General features: G+C 42.0%; 1 protein-coding gene across 1 annotated transcript in view; it reads right to left on the bottom strand.

Moving 5' to 3' along the window:
• kcnh1b (potassium voltage-gated channel, subfamily H (eag-related), member 1b) overlaps nt 1-21,754 on the bottom strand; it is a 37,020-nt gene that overhangs the window by 13,798 nt on the left and 1,468 nt on the right. The window contains exons 2-8 of the mRNA XM_051381269.1: nt 19,603-19,726; nt 19,415-19,521; nt 18,211-18,339; nt 17,466-17,584; nt 13,468-13,860; nt 11,446-11,875; nt 87-286 (exon numbers count right to left, since the gene is read on the bottom strand). Of these exons, the coding sequence (XP_051237229.1) occupies nt 87-286; nt 11,446-11,875; nt 13,468-13,860; nt 17,466-17,584; nt 18,211-18,339; nt 19,415-19,521; nt 19,603-19,726 (1,502 nt within the window). The remainder of the gene's footprint in view (nt 1-86; nt 287-11,445; nt 11,876-13,467; nt 13,861-17,465; nt 17,585-18,210; nt 18,340-19,414; nt 19,522-19,602; nt 19,727-21,754) is intronic.

Genomic DNA, 21,754 nt, shown 5'->3' with positions numbered 1-21,754 from the left:
CCAATAAAGACCCAAAAATATTCAAAAAGGAAAAACTTGCTCCACAATTACAATGCAACAGAGCTTTCAAATAACTAAGGCGTTACCTTGTCAGTGTCGATGCCTCTGGACATTGACCAGGTGGAAACGATGTAGTCCATCACCCGCTCGCTCAGGCCTTTGGGGACCTGGTAGAGTTTGAGGAAGTCTCGCACGCTGTTGAGCATCTCGTGGTAGCGGTTGGTGTTGGCGTACATCTGCTGGAAGATGGTGGTGACGTTACCGAAGATGGTGGCGTACAGCAGCGCTGTTAACAGGAAGAAAACCAAAGACGCAAAAACACAACTTTATCAGTGATTTTGGTGAAACTGGATCAAATTTAATGAGAGAATATTTTCTGGTTTTCCCTTTGACGACCTCCGGCTGCTCTGCCTCAACTGCAACCTTACAGGGCTCAGGAGCGGTACCGAGGTGATTTACAGAGTTTTCTGATGGAAATGTTGCTAAATGCTGCTAATGGTAATGTAAGATGCTGTTAGCTAGTTTAGCTTGTGCAGGTAACATTAGCTGACTCAGCCCTGAAGTGACTTGCCGTCAACAGAGCATGAGTTCTCTTGGTGCAAAAGTGATTGTTAATCAATGAACACAGACAGTAAAGAGAGATTTCCTTCACTTCCATCTCTTCAGGCCTAAAATCCATCTTTGTTTCCCAGAGTCTCAGTCTGAGAGCTGATTGGTCACATGTGTCTCTGTGTCTGGAGACAGATTACCTGTTCATCAAGGCCAACTGCTGTAGTCCACCCCTGACTCAGCTCCTCTTCCTCACAGCCTGTCAGCAGTATGGACCGGGGTCACCTGATCAATACGGACCCCGTCCACCAGCAGCAGAAACCTGCCGTCATCCTCTGTTAACTCCCTGACAGCAGCTTACAATGTGGAGGTGTCAGAATCATTACTCGCTGTGACCTTCAGAAAGATTACTGTACACCAACGCTGAAACAGCAACAGCAGGTCCAGAACCAGATCCAGGTCCGGAGGTTCACCGCTGAGAAGCTGCACACAAGCTGTGTTTGTGTTATTTTTAACTTGCTGGACGGAAGAAGCTCACAGCTCCATTATTTCACCAACACTAAAAGCTCCAGTGTGTCAGAAATGGATCATAATATTCATAGGTGTGTTTAGTGTATAACCACCTGAAAATAAGGTTTGAATAGACTCAAATTTACACTTGGCAATGTGAATGGTGTAAATTGGGCGACACAAAAGGGCTGAATATGCCAAATCTGCACCATTCACATATTCGAGTGTAAAATATTTAACTTTGAGGTAAAAGCTGTGGCGTATGTCTTTTATAGTGTTGTGTGTGTGGAGGGAGAGACAGAGCTGCTGCTGCCCACAGACAACTGCTGGAGCCCACAGACAGCTGCTGGAGCCTGGGGAGCTCGGCAGCAGAGAGCCCGCAGTTTGCATTGATGAGTTAATCTGTGTCTGGACACAGAGACACATCTGACCAATTATCAGCTCTCACACTAGAATATGTGTTTCAGGCGGCTTGAGGAGCTTTTGTTTTATCCACAAAATCCAACTGTCCTCAGAGAACCTCAGATGGGGGACTGGTTCCCTAACTAACTGATTTTACAGGATAAACACAAGGAAGCTAACAGCAACTGTTTCCAGTTTCACAGAAAAGATGACCAGGTGGTTGAATCTCTGTGCAGATGGAAACTAAAGTAAGTAATTTATTTTAATAATAATGTTAATCAAAGTCCCGGTGTCAATGAGGTTTGGTCCGGTCCCTCTGAGAGCAGAGGCCAAGGATGTTCTGGAACGAAAATGGACCAGCTATTTCTGTCCTTCCTCTCAGACCGCGTCCTGATGTCACAGTAAGCTTTACAACGCTCGCTATGCTAATGACCCAAACTCTCATCCAGGATGCAGGATGCTGGCTGTCATAGCAACCGCTTCCCATCAGCCTCCAGCGGCTTCTTTCTGTGTGCCAGGAAGCTGACAGGAGGGGGGGGGGAATCCAATTCTCAGCTTCCTTCAGTCTTCCTCATGAATCTAAATAGGAAACCAAAAGGTTTACCCAGACTGCATTGCACCCTCGGTACAGTGCTGCAACAGGAGCCCCGGAGGGACAAAACTGCAAGATGAATCCCTGCACAGAGCTCAACTCTCTCAAACAGGAAGTCAAACTGGGTCAGGAGTGGACACTGTGACCTCCTGACCTGATTTCACTGCTGCTAAAGGTCAAAGGATCTTAACTTTGACTCATTTCCAGGTCCAAAAGGGTACAGGGGTCCTGATCTGAGTCCCGATTTGAGTCCCGATCTGATTCCTGATCTGATTCCTGATTTGAGTCCTGATCTGAGTCCCGATCTGATACTTGTATTTCTTATCTAGATAACAATGTGCACACTTAAGCTTCATTAAGAGTCTCGAGGCCTTTTTGATTTTAAGAGTCACAGAAAATATGTTATATTTAAAGTTGAGTTTATTAATCAAGATCCAAACTTCGAAGACAGCCTCGTCAGAAAAGTATGCAGTTAAAACAACAAAGATCTAACAGACTAACAAGAAAACACTGAATCTGTCCAAAGAGAATCCGGTTCAGGCTGTCTGACAGGAAATAATCTGCTCAAAATTCATCCAAATCTCTGGTTTTACACAAACTTCCTGCAGTTATTGATTTATCTATAAAATATGTCAGTCAGCAGTTTACTGATAGAAAATTCCCTTCAGGCAAAAGAAACCACTGTGTTAAAGTTTTTCTTGACAATGGAATATATATAACATAAAAAAACAGCTGCGTAACAGTGGATGTGAAGCAGAAGATCGGATCGGGTCAACCATTGGATCACTTAAAACATGCTTTAATCTTTGACGTTTTTATTTAGTGTGTAAAAAATAGTTTCTAGGATGTACAGTGAGCTCTGAGTGTCTGATGAGGTGACTGTGATCCGGACGAACAGACTGGAGATCCTGATGTGACGCGAGGCGACGGCACCTTCCGATGAAGGAGACGAATTGTCAACATTGAGGCTCAGTGAGGAAAAGCTTTTACCTGCAGATATTCTGGAAAACCTCCACAGACCGTCTGTGTGCTGGAGGATATTAAAGCTGCAGAGTGACACTGAGGAGGATCTGCTGTCAGAATACACTCACAGGTATGTTTTCATTAATCACCCCAATGTAGGAACTGTGTGTTTGTTACAATCAGAAAGGTAGATCCCCTGTTCTCGATGCGATGTACATCTGCGCAGCCGCCATATTGGAGAGGTCAACAGTTAACAGCTAGTTAACAACAGACTTACTGCAAAATAACTTGCATCTTTCTGAACCGAGTTTCATGAAAAAAGTTGACAAATTGAACCTGATCGTCAGACCAGCACCAAATTTTACTCAGTTAAACACAAATTTTACTTCTCAAACCAAGAAAACGCTCAGAAAACAGAAATTTAGCAACATTTAAAGCAGTAATTTGTGTTCTTTATGCATCAGCTCACACACTCTAGCATTCATGTGTTCACTGTTTTTATTCATGATGTTGTAGGAACGTGTGCGATTAGTCGACGCTAGTGAACTCGTAAACACAGTCGACAGCAGAATCACACTAGTCGGTCAAATTAATTATTATATTGAGGAGAGGGACTTCAGGCTTGAAGGCAGCAGATGAGAAGAGCTCCGACAAATACACTAATTAAATGAGTTTAAACCTCCAAAAACCAAGAAAACTGTGGGCAACCTCAATTTCAACTACTTTGTAAGAAAAATACTGATATGAGGAAGAGCTCGCGCAAAGGGAATCAGCAAGGAAAGCAGGTACAGAAAACGATAACTCCATTCGCACGAAGCAGCGCAAAAATGGCCGACAGCGCAGAGGTGAATACACCGGAGGAAACACCTGATACCACGCCCGAGACCACGCTTTCCCTGCGGATGCTTCAAGAGGAGCTACAGACATCCATAGAAACAGTGCTGGCTCAGATAAAAGTGGAGATCGCGACATCATTTAAAGAAATTAAAACTGACATTGTTTTTCTTCGCGAAGAGACAAAAGCTGACATACGGGCCATACGAGATGAGCTCGCCGGTGAGTTAACACGACTCCGCTCGGCGCAGACGGAGATAGTTAACGAATGTAAAGAGATGGGAATCGTGCTTTGTGAAACAATGGACAGAGTAACTGCGCTGGAGAAGTCACAACAATCAATCAGTAAGGAATGTAAGAAAATGCAGGACAAATGTCAAGATCTAGAAAACAGAAGCAGAAGACAAAATCTACGACTGGTTGGTATTACTGAGGCAGCCGAAGGAGGCAACATGATCAAATTCCTCGCGGATTTCTTTCCCGCTGTGCTCGGAGCCGACAACTTCAGCTCCCCTGTGGTTATAGACCGGGCACATCGCACACTTGCCCCGCGGCCGACCAGCGGAGAGAGACCGCGGGCCATTCTCGTCCGCCTCCACTATTATACAGACAAGCAGAAGATACTGGATCTGGGCAAAACTAAAGGGCGACTGACATACAAAGGGGACCAGGTGCACATTTTCCCAGACATGAGCCCGGAGGTCAGCAGACAACGCGCTGCCTTCAATCCAGTGAAGAGGAAACTCCGGGAGGCCAACGTCACGTACAGCCTGTTCTACCCGGCCAGGCTCGCTTTCAATGTGGATGGCATTAGACACTCCTTTGATTCCCCGAAAGCTGCTGAGGATTTCTACGACCAGAAGATCGCCAAAGTGGACTGATCCCCATGAATGCAAGTAATAGTAGTGATCTAAGTTTGATATCCTGTTTGTTAAAACTTGTGGTATCAATAACTATTGTGGATGACTCAGGACCTATATGGAAATACTTGATATAGCAGGTTTTGCATTAGATTTTTTTCTCTATTATTCATCTCTCTCATTAACACCTGACTTCCCTTTGTGCCAGTTCTCTACTTAGGCTTTGGATGTATACATTCCTAAACCTATAATATAATCTCAAGGAGATAGACAACCATTGACACAAGCTATACAGTCAATATTGTCTTTGGGAGATGAATGAATAATTTCACTTACAGATCTATTTTTGTTACTAATGTTATTTGCTCCTCTTTTGTGTTAAGTATAACAAAGACTAGAGTTTGGAGGTTTAAAACAGAAACATATTTAAATGGAGCTTAGAGGCCATGTCTATTTTTTTTTCTTTTCCTTTTCTTGATACTTTTTTCTCCCTCTATTGAGGTGTGTTAAATGGCAAGGTGCCTTTGGATTTTGGTAAGCTATTCTTTCCCCCACCACTTGTTTGGGAAGGGTCGGGGGTGGGTTGGGTAGATGTAACGTTCAAAGTGTTAGGAGGTCATACACATGCATGTCGTGTGGTTTTTTGTTTGTTTGCTTTTGTCTTTTTCTGTTTTTTTTTCTCTTTCCTCTGTGTGGATGTAGGATCATCTACGTTGCCGTCATAATATTTTCCAGATTAGATCATGGATAGGAACCCAAAGAGATCCTTCGTGAATGATGAGGAAGGTGTGGTGAAGCTTATTACCTGGAACTGCAAAGGGTTGAATGGAGCTGTGAAGCGTGGTAATGTACTAGCACATCTACAGAGATTGGGGGCCGGCGTAGCCTTCTTGCAAGAAACGCATCTCAAAAATCACACACATAAACAATTACATAAGAATTGGGTGGGACGTGTTTCATTCTAGCTTTAATTCCAAATCACGAGGGACTGCTATTTTAATCAATAAAAATATTCCCTTTACTACATCAGCCCCCAATTATGATGATGAAAGGTTCATAGTTTCAGTACTAGCTTCCTTACCCAATCTCCACTCCCACAACCTGATTCTAGCTGGCGATTTTAACTTTGTGATGGATCCAGTGCTTGATAGGTCATCGAACAAACAACACTCTTTGTCTAAGTCAGCGAAACTGTTACAAAATGTTCTGAAGTCAGTTAATGTAATTGATGTATGGAGATATATGAACCAGAACCAACGAAAATATTCATTTTTCTCTCAGCCACATAAATCCTTCTCCAGGATTGACTACTTCTTCACAGACTCAAAGCTACTTACAGCAGTAAAATATATAGACTATGAAGCCATCGTTTTATCAGACCATGCCCCACTAAGACTACAACTCAACTTTCCCTGTAGACACTCAGCCAAAACATGGCGTATGGATAACGGTTTACTAACTAACGAAACCCATGTGGAGTTTATCAGATCCCAAATAGCCTTATATATGCAAACCAACGAGACTCCAGACATCTCTAAAAGTATTTTATGGGAGGCCCTAAAAGTATATGTTCGAGGACAGATTATTTCCTACTCCGCTCAGTTAGTCAAAACACGAAATCAGAAAAGAAAAAATATAACAGGACAAATTGTTGAATTGGATAAACAATATGCAATATCTCCTACTCCTGACCTGCTTGATAAAAGGACAAGCCTGCAAACGGAGTTCAATCTCCTCTCCACAGCTGAGACAAACCAAATTGATAAATCGTTCTAGACATAAATACTATGAACATGGGGAGAAGATCAGAAGGCAATTGGCTCATCAGATAAGGATATCTGAGTCATCCAGGCATATAAACGAAATTTGCACCGGTTCTGGAAATACAACAAAAGACCAATTGGAAATAAATCAAGAATTCAAACAATTTTATTCTAAACTATATACAACAGAAGCAGCAGTTAATTCTGGAACCATACAAGAGTTCTTTGATGACTTAGAGATTCCTTCCATCTGGCCCAGATGGGTATACAGCCGAATTTGAGACTTTCGCTACAGAGGTTGCACCTCTTCTTTTGAAAGTTTTGAATGAGTCATCTGAAACAGGGTTTCTTCCAACAACATTTTATCAGGCAACAATCTCTCTAATACATAAAAAAGGAAAAGACCCACTGGAAGCAGCACCTCATAGACCAGTGAGTCTACTGAATATAGACGCCAACGTTTTTGCTAACATTTTGGCAATTAGACTAGAAAATGTACTCCCAACAATAATTCATGTAGATCAAACAGGTTTTATCAAAAATACACAAATGACTCATAATATCCGCAGACTATTCAATATAATATATACATCCAACTCCAACTCACTCTCCAAATATTATTATCATTGGATGCAGAGAAGGCCTTTGACAGGGTCGAATGGGATTATCTCTTCTCGGTCCTGTCAAGGTTTGGTTTTGGCTCGAAGTATATTTCATGGATCAAGCTCCTTTATGCATCTCCAATGGCTTCAGTACAGACAAATAAGATCAAATCTGAGTACTTCAGGTTAACACGTTCCACTAGGCAGGGATGTCCTCTTTCTCCGCTGCTTTTTGCACTGGCAATAGAACCTCTTGCGGTCTCTTTGCGAGCTTCAAAACAATACAGTGGAATTCATAGAGGAGGCCAGGAGCACAAGGTTTCACTGTTCGCAGATGATTTATTAATATACATCTCGGATCCTTCTAAATCAGTCCCCGCAATAATCTCAATTTTGAACAAATTTGGACAAATATCAGGATATAAAATAAATATTAGCAAAAGTATATTATTTCCAATAAAGATCGTAAACGACCAACAACTCTTAGACAAATTGCCCTTTAGGATCTCAACTCAGTTTAAATATCTAGGTATTAACATTACTATAGGTCTATACAAGGAGAATTTCAAAAAATGACTAGACATCATAACAGAAGACCTGCAGAGATGGTCCCATATTCCAATTACATTGGCAGGCTGAATCAACATAATCAAAATGACCATCCTCCCCAAATTTCTTTTCTTATATCAGTGCATTCCCATTTATATCCAAAAGAGTTTTTTTCATAACATAGATAGAATAATCACAGAATTAATTTGGAATAGGAAAAAACATAGATTAAGGATGATCTTCCTACAGAGACCAAAATCAGTAGGAGGTATGGGATTGCCAAACTTTAAACTTTATTATTGGGCAAGTAACATTAAAATGATGACCTACTGGCTACAAAAAAAGTCTCCGCCATGGTTACGTATAGAAAATGCCTGTTGTCACCCCTCCTCTCTTCCAGCCATGTTGTTCTCAGCTCTGCCCACTGTAGACCCTGACTCATTAACTAATCCGGTTGTCTCCCATTCACTCAAGATTTGGTCCCAAATTCGAAAATTTCATGGTTGGCAGTCTTGTTCGCTTCGAAGTCCTCTTATAGAGAACCATGCCTTCGCACCTTCATTTACTAATACCTTATTTAAGGATTGGTTCGAAAAAGGAATTCATTCCTTCCTGGATATATTCATAGATCAAATTTTTCCAACATTTGAACAGTTACAGGAAAAATACAATATATCGAGGTCACAGTTTTATAAATATTTACAGATAAGGAGTTTTGTTGTGCAGAATAATCCATCATATCCAAATTATCTGAATCAATCCTCAATGGATCTGATACTTATGCAAGATCCTGCTAAAAAGAGAGGAATATCCAAGATATACGAAATGCTATCAAACCTGTCAGATAAACCTACTATGGATCATCTGAGGTTGGCCTGGCAGGACGACCTAGGCAGGGGGATCACGGAAGATCAATGGCAGGTAGCCCCAGCACAAACTCATAGCTCTTCAATATGTGGAAGACATGGTCTCCTGCAATTTAAAATAATACACCGTTTACATTGGTCAAAACAAAAGCTACATAAAATATTTCCTTCAGTAGATCCTTCATGTGACAGGTGTGGACTCGGACCTGCAACACTGGGTCATATGTTCTGGAGTTGCCAAAAGCTATCAAATTACTGGGACAATATTTTTCAGACTTGACCCATTGGTGGTGGTTCTAGGAATTATTGATCCAAGTGTGACAAAAAGCAATATAGAACATAGTATAATTTCGTTTGTCAGCCTACTTGCACGAAGACTGATACTACCTAATTGGAAACAAAAGACAGCCCCAACTCATTCAAATCTTATGACAGACGTTATGAGACATTTGGAGCTGGAGAAAATCTGATTTTTACTGAAAAATCAGGAAAGAAAGTTCTATAGAATTTGGCAGCCGTTTATTGATTATTTTAACCACAACACATAGTCTGATGGCAAGTTTTAGAAGTGTTCTTTACCCCCAATAGAAGGAAAGAACTTTTATTAATTTATTACTTTATTTATTTATTTATTTTAATTCCTGTCATTATTTACTCCCCCACTTTTTTTTTTTTTAAATATATGTATATATATATATATATATTTGTATAATCTTGGTTTTTAAATTGACCCCCTTTATCTGTCTATTTTTCATTCTGAGATAATATGTTAATATGATTTAAATTATTTTTAAACGTAAATGTGTCTGTGTAAATGTGTATGGTGTTTGTATGACTGTTATGTTTTATGTTCAAAATGAGAAAAATCAATAAAGAGAGTTGGAAAAAAAAAATATTATTATATTGTATTATTGATCAACGTTGGTTAACACGGTCCTTACTATCCCTGCACTAACGTTGGTTTTAAGAGTCCTCTTTGTACCACTTTAGAAGTTCTAGTCCAACATTTGGTTCCTGCTTTGGGACTCTAGCAGCTGGTTTCAGTCTCCACCATCGGACCTCACACAGCTCTCTGGCTGATCAGGGGCAGAGGATGGTGGAGCTGAACAGAAATTAGCCTTTCTGGTTAGTTAGGATGACATTAATCAATTAAACATATTGTTATTTACTGCAGAGAGAATTGGGGGGTTTCCCATTCAAAGCTGAAATGTAGCGTATCTGGTGAAGCTGTTGACACTGAGCTTTCAGTTACTGCACACATATTATGGTCTGCGGTGGTAAAATATTACTGCAGGATGAGTGCGGTCACCTCCAGGTTTCAGGCTGAATCAGGTGTCCTGCTGAGCAGCTGGATGTGTGCGGACTAGCAGACAGCAGGGAGGACCAGCCGATCTGACAGTGCAGTTAATATTTCAGGGAGGAACTCCACCACGGCCGTCAGGACTCATCACATCGCCGGGGGAACAGCAGCTAATGCTGACATGCTTCTAAACCTGTACAACGCCGACTGCAGTGACGCCGTCACCTCCGGGTTCCACCGTCAGTAAACAGCTGATCCTTAACACCACTGTTCATTTTATACATTCCTAAACTCAGATGTAATGTAATCCAACCTAAATTCAGTGTGTAAAAACTGTTCACACGACCCTACATGACGTTCTTACTGAGGTATAATTATGTGTCGCTGTTTATATTAATCAATGTTTCTGGAGGTGTGAAAATGACCTCAAAAAGGCTGCAGACAAATGGTTCAGATAACGGAGAGTAGAAACCACCAGAACGACAGACTGACACCTCTCATCACTCTCACAGTGACTGACAGCTCTTTAAAAAACACCAATCTGAGTCAGTCATGATGCTTCTAAAAGTTTGTTTACAGCAGTAATATTTGGAGACAGGCTGTAAAATGGGTTCATATTTCATGTTGAACTAAAGCTTTTCAATATATGTTAAAACTTCCATATGTCAGATTCCAGTATGAATCAGTGTGTGTGAATCAGTGCATGTGAGCAGAGAGAGAACAGGTTGTAGCGTAGCTTTGTTCCTCTGCTGCCTGTGGACTGATTTCTATGTGTTTTTATGTAGGGATGAGGATGAGCAACATACTGCCTGAGTGGATATGTTAATTGGTTTACGTTAGCTTCCCCAGCTAACGTGATCCATGATACTAACTTATGTTTCAGAGACATTCTGAATACGATTGTCATTTATTTTACAGTGTTAAGTCTCGTGGCGGTCATGTCACTGTTTTGGCTGATGTCTATGCAGTTAGCTTAGCACCGCTAGCTCTAGAACTGCCTCTTTCTGAGACCATTAGGCTCCATCGTTGCTGTTTACAAACACAGAAAAGGTGTTGGAAGGGTAAACAGCTGCTGTGAGGAGACTGCAGCACGTTAACACTTCTGATGTGTGTATTTATGTATTATACAGAGAAATAACCGATCATTCAGACTGTTAAACTGTAAATCGACCACATGTTATGAATAATGACTAACAGAGGTCTAACTGAAGGTTAAAGGAGGTGTCATTTCAAAGAAACAGTGACAGCTCTGATCAGCAGTCTTCACTGAGAGTTTAATCTGAGCTCGAGTCAGACGACTGAGTCAACCATCAATAACTTATTGACAGACCTGTCTGACTCCTCTGTTTATGTACAGAGGGATTGTGAGATGCAATGTTTAATTTGCTGAGAAAAGTCGAAGCCTGCGACGTCTGGAGGTAACGGGGTCACTCATATAAAGCTAACATACAGACACAGTGCAGAGGTCAGTTACAACCACTGCTGTTATTTATGAATGAACTCTCAGTCAGTGTGATTCCAGCTGGATGTAAAGTTGTGTTTTTGATTGGATTTTGATATAAAAATACAAAGAAATGTTTGTATTTTTATTGGCATACATACTGAGGATGTTTATTGTCTCTGTAGGTGTAAACAACTAAATAAAAGTGACTCACATCCGATCATCATCATGGCCACGGCGAAGATCTTCTCTCCGTCTGTGTTGGGCGCGATGTTTCCGAAGCCAATGCTGGTTAGGCTGGTCATGGTGAAGTACAGAGAGGTGATGTAGACTGAGTCCTTTGTGGGCCCCCCCTCCCAGCGGCCCGTGCCCGTGGCGTTGAACCTGTACGGCGTCCCCACCGTCTCCCCCAGCAGGAACAGCCAGCTGTCCATCCTCACTTTATTGGTGTCCTCATTGATCACCTCATAGTCTCCGATGCTGTACCAGATGCAGGCCAGCCAGTGGGCGGCCAGGCCGAACACGCACACCAGTAAGACCAGCACGGCTGCTCCGTACTCGATGTAGTGGTCCAGCTTCCTGGCAACCCGACCCAAACGCAGCAGACGGACCACTTTGAGAGAGCTGAAGAGACTGCTGATCCCCTGGAGAGGAAGAGGAGGAATAAATGATGCAGCTGTAAACTGAATTATACAAACTATATGTTTGTTTTTATCGCCAGTTTTGGCTCCTGGTACTTCACATTAGCTGTGCGGCTAGCCGAAGCTAACAATAGCTAACATTACAGTTAGCAGCAATCACCTACTTTTAGTAAAAAGTCCATCAGGAAACTCCATAAATCACCTCGGTACCGCTGTCGTCAAACTGTCCTCTGTCTGTCGGAGGGTGTGTTCACTGGGAGGCTGCTGAGCCCCGTTCAGTTGCACACTAACGGCAGCTACATTAGCAGTTAGCGGAATTGAGTCAATATTATCTCCATAAGCTTATGATCAAGTTTCACCAACATCACTGATAAAGTTGTGTGTTTGTATGCAGCCACTAGCTAACCTACAACACAGCCGCTCAGTCAGCTACAACATCAGTGTCTGACTGAAGTTTAGTGGTTGTATTTTATATCAGCTGCTTTTAAATGCTCCTCTCCATCATCTGTCAGTGCTTTTACAGTCAGAATGGATAAAGTGTATAAAACATATATGAAACATATATGAAACATGCAGCATCCTCTCCATGTTTGACTGCTCCATCACTGCAGCCTCTCATCAGACCACTCAGCCGTCTCTCCAGCTCCTCTCATCAGCAGCACTGTTTCCTCGCAGGGGAAACACCCATAATGCACTGCTCCTCCATTAGCCGCTTTCAGAGCTGCGACCGCAGGGAGAATGAAGAGGTTGATTTCACCCTGATGGGCTGGAGCCATCGAGGGGTTGAATCCCGACAGGACAGGATTCATCAGTTATATTGTGATGATTGTCGGGTCGGTTCATTATTTTACGTTGAGGTCACAACTTATTTATCAGAATTCAAACTAAATCAAACTGATTTTGAGAAAATGTATTATCATCAATCACTTTTTCATAAACATATTTACTTAGATTCCTGATTCGGGATCAGATCTGTAACAGACTCTCAGGTGGAGGATCGTTCTGTCCAAAGAGGATTCTCCCGTCTGTCTAATGGCGGCCGGAAGTTGCAGTCTGAGGTTTTCTTGCATTTTTGACACGTCAGCAGTTAAGCGGCGCTATGTTGTGACCTTTCGCTCTGCTGCTATAGGAAGTCATTACATGCTGTGAAGTCAATGGATGAATGTGAAACGGTCCACTCCATCATGTCAATTAAACTCCCAGCAATCATTTCACGCTTCAGCTGAACGGACCGCATCTGATTTACATTACAGCTGTTTTACAGAGCACCACCGAATCCTACACGCTGGTCCTTTAAGTGTTATTAAAGTCCCAATGAACTCAAAATCAGTGTTTCTGTCTCCTGTCCTCCAGTTTCTGTCCAACTGACTTACAGACATCTATGGCCTCACTAATTACTGTACAAATACCTACTTTATAGCTAACACACACACTGGCGACATCTCAATGCATTGTTGCAGATTGACGTGCACCAGTATACGTCACTGTCCTAAACAAATGATTCGATAGTCACATCTACTGCACTTTGTTTACTTCCTTTCGTTGTTTAGAAAGCTGTTATTTTGCATTTTACAGCCAAATAAAAGTCCACTGACCTCATCGACGTTCTCGAAGGCGTTGATGACATCATAAGGCAGGCAGGACAGTAGATCGATGACAAACCAAGTCTTGACGTAGTTCATGCGGATGAGCTTCGGGTCAGAGATGACCTCTCCGGCCGGCCCGACGAATGTGGTGTGGAAGTTGAGGACGATGTCGACAAGGAAGATGACGTCCACTATGCTGTCCACCACCAGCCAGGTGACGTTGTTCTGCTTGGTCTTGAAGGAGACATTGTAGGGCACCATGATGGCGGTGTAGAAGGTAAGGATAAGGATGACCCAGTCCCAAGTGGTCTTGAAGAGGCAGTAGTGCAGGATGATGTGCGGTGGCGTCTTCGGGGTTTCCTGTTTGTACTGAGGCAAAATGTCCGAACCCAGCTGGAGAACCTGAGACACACAACAAAATATAAAAAACAGAGCATCAAGCTGTGGTTTAGTCTTGTAGGTAAGGAAATAAAAAAAATACTCAACAAGACACACATTTCACTGTGTGATATTAGAGACAGACAGGTCATGGGTTCTCGAGGAAGTCAAGATGGAAGTAGCAACAAACAATACGACCAACAATAACATAGAAATAGGTCTTTTTGTGTATTTCAAACAACTCTTTGGGATTTTTGGTGAGGATGGCCAAACATTAGAACTTCTACTTTTGGAAAATGGTAGTAAAACAAACAAACAAGTGCTTAACGCTATCTGCATGCTAAGATACTCACAATGTCAATGCTAACATGCTGATGCTAAGCAGCTGTTTATGGCTAACATAATGTTATAAGTAGTTCGGTCTAGACCTGTTCGATTTGAGTGTCCTGAGATAACTTTTGTTATGAATTGGTACTGTACAAATAAAACTGAATTGAATTACCCAATTAGTACTAAACAGGAGGAATCGTCGACATATAAAAGATGGACACAGCGTCTCCACTTGCTCCCAATGTACAAAATTAACCAGAATATCCAGATACCGCCGCTCCATTCAGAGCCAGAGATGCGAGCAGGCCTCAGCTGTCAATCAGAAGTGAAACCCTCTTTTTATGCGTCAAATATCTAATTAAAACCAAACTAATGATAAAAATGAACACTTGAACAAACATCAGCATGATAAGAACGGCCTAAAATGACAGAAACCATCTTTTGTTTTACTAGCCATACCATTTATTTATTCGAGTAACAAAAATGTAAAACATTAAATAAAAATTAAGTTAAAAATAAATAATAAATACAATTGATTAATTAATTTAAAAAAATAAAAGTATACTATCTTTATACTTTTCTGACTCCAAACTCGACAATTTGAATCCTGAGCATCTGTAAAGAACTCGTCTGCTGTATGAAATCAATAACTGGCTTGCCTCTCATAAACTACTGTAAAAATTAAATATGTTAATCTATGAAAAGGGTCCTCATGTAAAGTACAAACAGCCTCGCCCAAGTGAACCGCACTGATAATGGATTAATTCATTAGTATCAACAGAAATTATCTCTCTGCAGTTGATGGAAAGATTAGTCACAGCTAATTACAGCTGAAGAACTTCTCAACAACATGTTGTTTGAGGACAAACTGAAAAAAACAGTACAAGTGTTATTTATGATCTGATTACAGAGACACAACGAGCCATGAGAATATTATTTCGTATTTTAATGTAACATTATCTAATGCAGTGTTTCTCAACTGCAACAGACACTTCTTTACTGGATATGATTAATCTTTCTTTATTGTCAGGATATGTACCACAGTCCTTTAAAGTAGCTGTAATTAAACCCCTTCTTAAAAAGCCCACTCTTGACCCAGGGGTTTTAGCCAACTATAGACCGATTTCTAACCTCCCCTTCCTCTCTAAGATTCTGGAGAAAGTCAAAGAGTTGTGTGACTTTCTACATAACAATAGTTTATTTGAGGATTTTCAGTCAGGATTTAGAGTTCATCACAGCACAGAGACAGCTCTGGTTAAAGTTAGTAATGACCTTTTGATTGCTTCCGACAATGAACTTGTCTCTGTACTTGTATTATTAGATCTTAGTGCTGCATTTGACACCATTGACCATAATATTCTTTTACAGAGACTTAAGCATCAAATTGTCATTAAAGGAACCGCACTAAGCTGGTTTAAGTCATATTTATCAGATCGTTGGCAGTTTGTACATGTTAACGATGAATCTTCAATAAATACTACAGTTAGTCATGGAGTTCCACAAGGTTCTGTACTTGGACCAATTCTATTCACTTTATATATGCTTCCCTTAGGCAACTTTACTAGGAATCACTCCATTAACTTTCATTGCTATGCAGATGATACACAGTTATATCTATCGATCAAGGTGAGTCCTGAACCATCCCTTAGTTATGCTGCTATAGGCCTAGACTATCGGGGGATTTCCCATGATGCACTGAGCTCCTCTCTTCCTCTCTCTCTCTCTGCACTCATTCATGTCCCATTAATGCATGTTACTAACTTCACTTCTTCCCCAGAGTTCTTGTGCTTTCTCGTCTCACAGGTTCTCATGGATCCTGGTGGAGGTCCCTGCCATGGTCCTGCTTGACTGCCATTGCTAATATCACTGATATTATTATTTTTATTATTACTATTATTATTACTACAGTTACTATTATTACTATTGTCACTGCTCATTGTCCCCCATCATTGCTGTTGTCGCCATCATAATCTTCATGTTCATCATCAGTCACTACTATTAGTGTAGTTGTTGCTACTGTTGTTGCCGTGCACCTGTCTGTCTGTCTGTCTGTCTGTCTGTCTGTCTGTCTGTCTGTCTCTGTCTCTCTCTCACCCCAACTGGTTGAGGCAGATGGCAACCCACCTAGAGTCGGGGTCTGTTTGAGGTTTCTGCCTCTTAAAAGGAAGCCCCTGTCGCCTAGTGCTTGCTCATGGTGGTACTGTTGGGTCTCTGTAAATAATGTTATAAAGAGTTCGGTCTAGACCTGCTCTATTTGAAAAGTGTCCTGAGATAACTTCTGTTATGAATTGGCGCTATACAAATAAATAAAATTTAATTTGAATTTCAATTTACTGTAACGCACTCTACTGTAACAGGAGAGTATGAAAATGACCTGAACAGTGGCTGTAGTCGTCCTGCTGTGTGCTTACAAGCTCTCAGGTTACTGAATAAATGTGCTCATCCTGTCAGTGGGACTGAAATAGACCCTCAGCAAACACACATTACAGGTGTTCTCCAGCTGTGACGTCCAGTGATCAACACAGTTCTCAGATTCTGTGACGACAAACTTAATGATTGTTAACAATGTTTTTTAAACTCATTTGAACAAATGAGATCAGTCAACATACAGCTCAACAGCATCCCTTTAGCACTCAACCTATCATTACTGTTGGTTTAAAAAAACAGCAAAATAAAGATTGTATGAAGGAGAACTCAGGAAAAACCAGGGCCAACGTCCATTTTTAATAACAGGGTGGTTGGCTGGGTCTGAAAGCTGTCATTAAACAACAGGAACTACTCCCATCAATCAGCAGTCTGAACACTCTGCTGCCTAATAACAGGAAGAGAGAGGATGTCAGAGCTACTCTCAGCTGTTGGCTTTCAATTTAAAGGAGTTCGATCCAAAGTGCTTCTCATCTGGTGACAGAACAAATACTCCAATATGGTCGTTTGCAGTGTGAAGCTCCATCAGGTCTGTGTGCTGTCATTCTGTATTAAACACTATTACTGGTCAGAGGAAGTGCAGTCATTTATAATACATCAGAGAGAGGCTGAGTGGATCATCTGTTAGAGTCTGAAACAAATGGAAAGCTTGTCACATGGCACTAACGCATCGTAGGACACAGGTGAGGCCACCTGGAGGGAGTTTCTGCTGATCTGCTCTCTCAGTTTGTATCACAGCTGAATATTTGGTAACTCGTTCACTCACTGCTGATAAAATGATCAGAATATTATATATAGAACCTTTAATGTTCTCTGAAGGGCAAAGGTGTAAAGGTGTAAAGGTGTGAAGGTGTCAAGGTTCTCGGAGATCTTACCTCGGCCAGCCGTGAGTGTTTGTGGACGTTCTCTCCTTTATGAACAGCTGGAGCAAGCTGCTGAAGAACTCCTCGACTGCTGGTTAACGCACGAGTCAGACGGGCAAATTTACCCCAACCTGCCAACCACACAGGGACAGCGTCACAAGACCGAACCCTCGGTATACAGGAAGCATCGGTGCAGGCATTCAAAGCAAATACACAAGGGCAAAATGTTCTAGAGGATCTTAAACACAGAACATTTAACACTGTATTCAGTGGTTTTGGTGAAACTGGATCAGATTTAATGGAGAAAATATTTCCTGATTTTCCCTCTGACGTCCTCTGGCTGCTCAGCTTCAACTCTCTGTGATTCACAGAGTTTCCTGATGGACAGATTGATCAGTAGCTAACCGCTAACTTCCGTTAGCTCAGTCAGCCGTGCAGCTAACCTAACTGACTCAGCCCCAGGACGCCAGGAGACAAATCTGGCAACATGGGTACTGGATTCCCTGTTGGTCTTGGATATTTTGTTCTGTCCCGGGTCCGGCTGTGTTAACTGGAAGGTGGATGCTGACGCTAGCTCATAGTGCTAGCTGTTATTAGCAGCTGTAAACGCCAATCAATAGTGAGCCAATCAGTGACTAGTCCCTCCCTACTGCCTACAACCCTGAATATTAACAAGCAAACAGCTTCTTGGGGACTCTGATTCAATGTTCAGTAAATCACTAGTGAACAAGGACTCTAGTAATCGTATCCCCCCCACCTTTCGAAGAGTCATCCTCGATTGGTTGCTTGAAGGCCGTGATGTCACTGAAGGTGCAGAGAAACAGGACGACCTTGTCCTGCTCATTTCTTATTGGAGCGATCTTCACAAAAAACCAAACTGGCATCCCTGCAGCACAGAGAGAGAATGATGTGTCGGACCATCAGGAGGGGAATATTTCAGACCAGAGACGTTCACGGACCTCAAGAGCCCCGAGTGTTTTTAACTGCTACAACCAGTTAGACCAGTAGAGAGCTCTTTCTCATTATTTAACCAACTTTGACCTTGAGTTATGGCTTCCTCTAATTTGACTGACCGAAAAGGAAATTCAGATGTTTTTGCCAATTTAATATCATAAAAAAATAATACTGTATTGATTTTTAGGTATCAGGAGCCAAAATCCTACAGCCAGCAAGGCAATTATGTCATTACAGATCATCTGCGTCATACTATAGAAAAAATACAGAAATAGTAATTGATGAGTGTCCTGACATATACAGCGACCTTATTGAATCCCATATTTCTACCGTCTGTCCAATGTGACGTTACTGTAAACTAATTCCATGGTTTGTGTTTGTTAATCAAACTTTTACTACGAGACCACAGAAGAAGAAAACAGGAGGGTTTATCTCCACTTCCTGTTACTTTCATTATTAGAAGGTAGGTCGGCTCAGTTTATGGGAATTATTAAGGTTCAAATCCCCTCTGCTCCACACTGTTTTTTATGGTAGAGCCATAGTTTTCCCTATTTTAATATTTATTAATACAGGGGTCCAGAAACAGCGATGGAATTGGATAAATTGGGAGTGACTGGAAAGCTGAGACACCCCTGCATAAGTCAGTACCCCCATTTGTGCCACCCCGAGTCACATAAGTCTGGAAACGCCTCTGAAATCAAGTGGAAACTCGGGCTGTCCTAATAATGGCAAAAATGAAATGAAAAAAAGAAAATAAACGCAGAAGATAAACAAAGAAAAGCTGTGAAAGTGCTGATTCATTAAGCTCAACAGTCAGTCAGACAGTTCTCTCTCTTACTGACTCCGACTGTCGCTGAAAGGCTGCCAGCTGTCAGCATGGTGTGCCCCACTTAGGAACATAAACTGGTTCTGGAGGTCTTGAGGTCCTGAGTTTCTGGGTTTTTGGAGTATTCAGGTCAGATAAAACACATTTAACGCACACTATGTCAAAAAGTCGAAGTACTCACGGTTTTTCTTGTACATCAGAATCTCAAAAGAGTTCATCTCGTAGTTCTCAAAGGTCTGCCGAACCTTCTCGCTCATGTCCTTGTCTGTCAGCTCTCCGTACATGAAGCTGCAGGAGAAAACACAGCGCTGACACCAGAACAACCAGAACCAGAACAACCAGAACAGTCGGTGTGTAGGTGGGTCGTACCTGCAGGTGCTGCTCTTCTGCATCACCTCGGCTCGATGGTACCCAGACAGTTTGCAGAAGCCGTCGTTGCTGTAGACGATCGGCCAGTCGACGATCTGAGCGTTCCCCAGCACGAAGTTGGTATCTGACCACAGGAACCAGTAGGTTAGAGTCTGACAGGAAGCTTTTATAACCTCCTTCTATACACGATAGAGCCGCAGGTAACCAGTGACCGCTCTATAGGGCTGTACATCACTCAAAATCCATTTCATCATTACTGTACTTTCTTTCAGTTCAGCTGCACACTATCCCGTCACGTTTACCTGCGCTGTCAGCGGCCCTGCAGGAGAGATGCTCTGTGGTGCACTGTGGGATTTTATAACTGAAAACGTCCGATTCAAATAAAGAGTTTAAAACCACCGAGATCTAAACAACGGATGGTAAAAATGTGGTTATGATATCATGCTAACAGACTGAGGCTAAAGTTAACAGGTCCCAGCAGTTATAATGACAGCAGACTAACAGTACAAACAGCTACCGGCCAATCACAACTTACACACACACACACACACACACACACACACACACCAGTTTACCACAGCACGACGTGACTGTGTGTGTGTGTGTGTGTGTGGTGTATAACACATTCATAACAGCTGTGGCTTCACAGCATCATCATCATCATCCGACTGACACATTGGATAGTCGCTCCCGGCTGCTTTGTGGTGAGCTCTAAAACAAAGATACATTAAACTTAAAGGTCTTTAATGTAATATAATATCATATAGGTATGTTTCCATTAATGTTACCTTTTTCTTTAATCAAAGGGACCAGTGTGGATTTAGCAGCATATAGTGCCTCTATATAGAGCCAGTGTTTGGTTTGTCTGTTCTGGGCTCTTGTAGTTTGTTAGAGCTCCACTGTGGAAATGTTCAGTCTGGGTCTTTAGAAACTTACAGATGCTGACTGACCATATGTCGGACAATTAGCATAAGTAGCATTAATAATTTGGAATCAATCAGCCACTGGGAGCTGAAATATTTCCACTTCCTGTTTCAACGTCCATTTTGTACTTTTAAATGTCAGAAGTAGATTGAGGATCCTCAATAACCCCCAAAACCTCCTATATCGTCAGCTGCTGAGATATCGTCCATACAGCTGATTAATAATGCTAATGATGCTAATTGCCCAACATATGCAGGCTAGTATCTGGCAGTTTCCTAATGCTGGAGACCGAACAGACATTTCAACATTTCTGGGCTACAGTAGAAACATGGCGGACTCCACCAGCAGAGGAGCCTCTGTACATAACAAAGACACAATGATTCCTACATCATTAAACACTAATGGAAACATACCTGTGCATGTTATATTCTGATTCATCTGAATGTGGAGCGGTCTCAATCTGCAGTCTCACTGTTAGATGATCTTTGATGAACTGTTTCCTGTTCACCACTGAGGTTTGTTTGTTTCAGGTACGACTTCCTGAATATTTCACGCTTTTACATTCATTTTTCAAACAAAACCCCGAGTTGGATCCCAGCTGAAGGGTTTGGGTTAATGCAGCCTGCAGGCGTCAACGTGCTCCTCCGAGGACTTTCACTACACGCCTGCTCCGCGTTCAGGATGGAGGAACACACAAACAGCGAACTGATGCATGTTCATGTGTGAAATGTTTCAGCTGCTAACGTTAGCTGAACGTATGAATGGATGAATGGTTACACTGAGCTGCAGCAGGTCAAGTCTCAAGTCTTCAAGTTTAAGTCTGTAAATGTCAGAGTGAATTCAGAGTTTATGATGGCGTGTTACCATGGCAACCACAGAAACGCAAACATCAACATCAGCTGTGTGTGCGTGTGTGTGTGTGTGTCTGTGTGTGTGTGTGTGTCTGTGTGTGTGTGTGTGTGTGTCTGTGTGTGTGTGTGTGTGTGTGTGTGTGTCTGTGTGTGTGTGTGTGTGTGTGTGTCTGTGTGTGTGTGTCTGTGTGTCTGTGTGAGTGTCTGTGTGTGTGTGTCTGTGTGTGTGTGTCTGTGTGTGTGTCTGTGTGTGTGTGTCTGTGTGTCTGTGTGAGTGTCTGTGTGTGTGTGTGTGTGTGTGTGTGTGTGTGTGTGTGTCTGTGTGTGTGTGTGTGTGTGTGTGTGTGTGTCTGTGTGTGTGTGTGTGTGTGTGTGTG

The sequence above is a fragment of the Dicentrarchus labrax genome, unplaced genomic scaffold (genome assembly GCF_905237075.1).
Source record: "Dicentrarchus labrax unplaced genomic scaffold, dlabrax2021, whole genome shotgun sequence".
NCBI lineage: Eukaryota > Metazoa > Chordata > Actinopteri > Moronidae > Dicentrarchus > Dicentrarchus labrax.
This window is presented reverse-complemented; position numbering and strand designations above follow the sequence as displayed.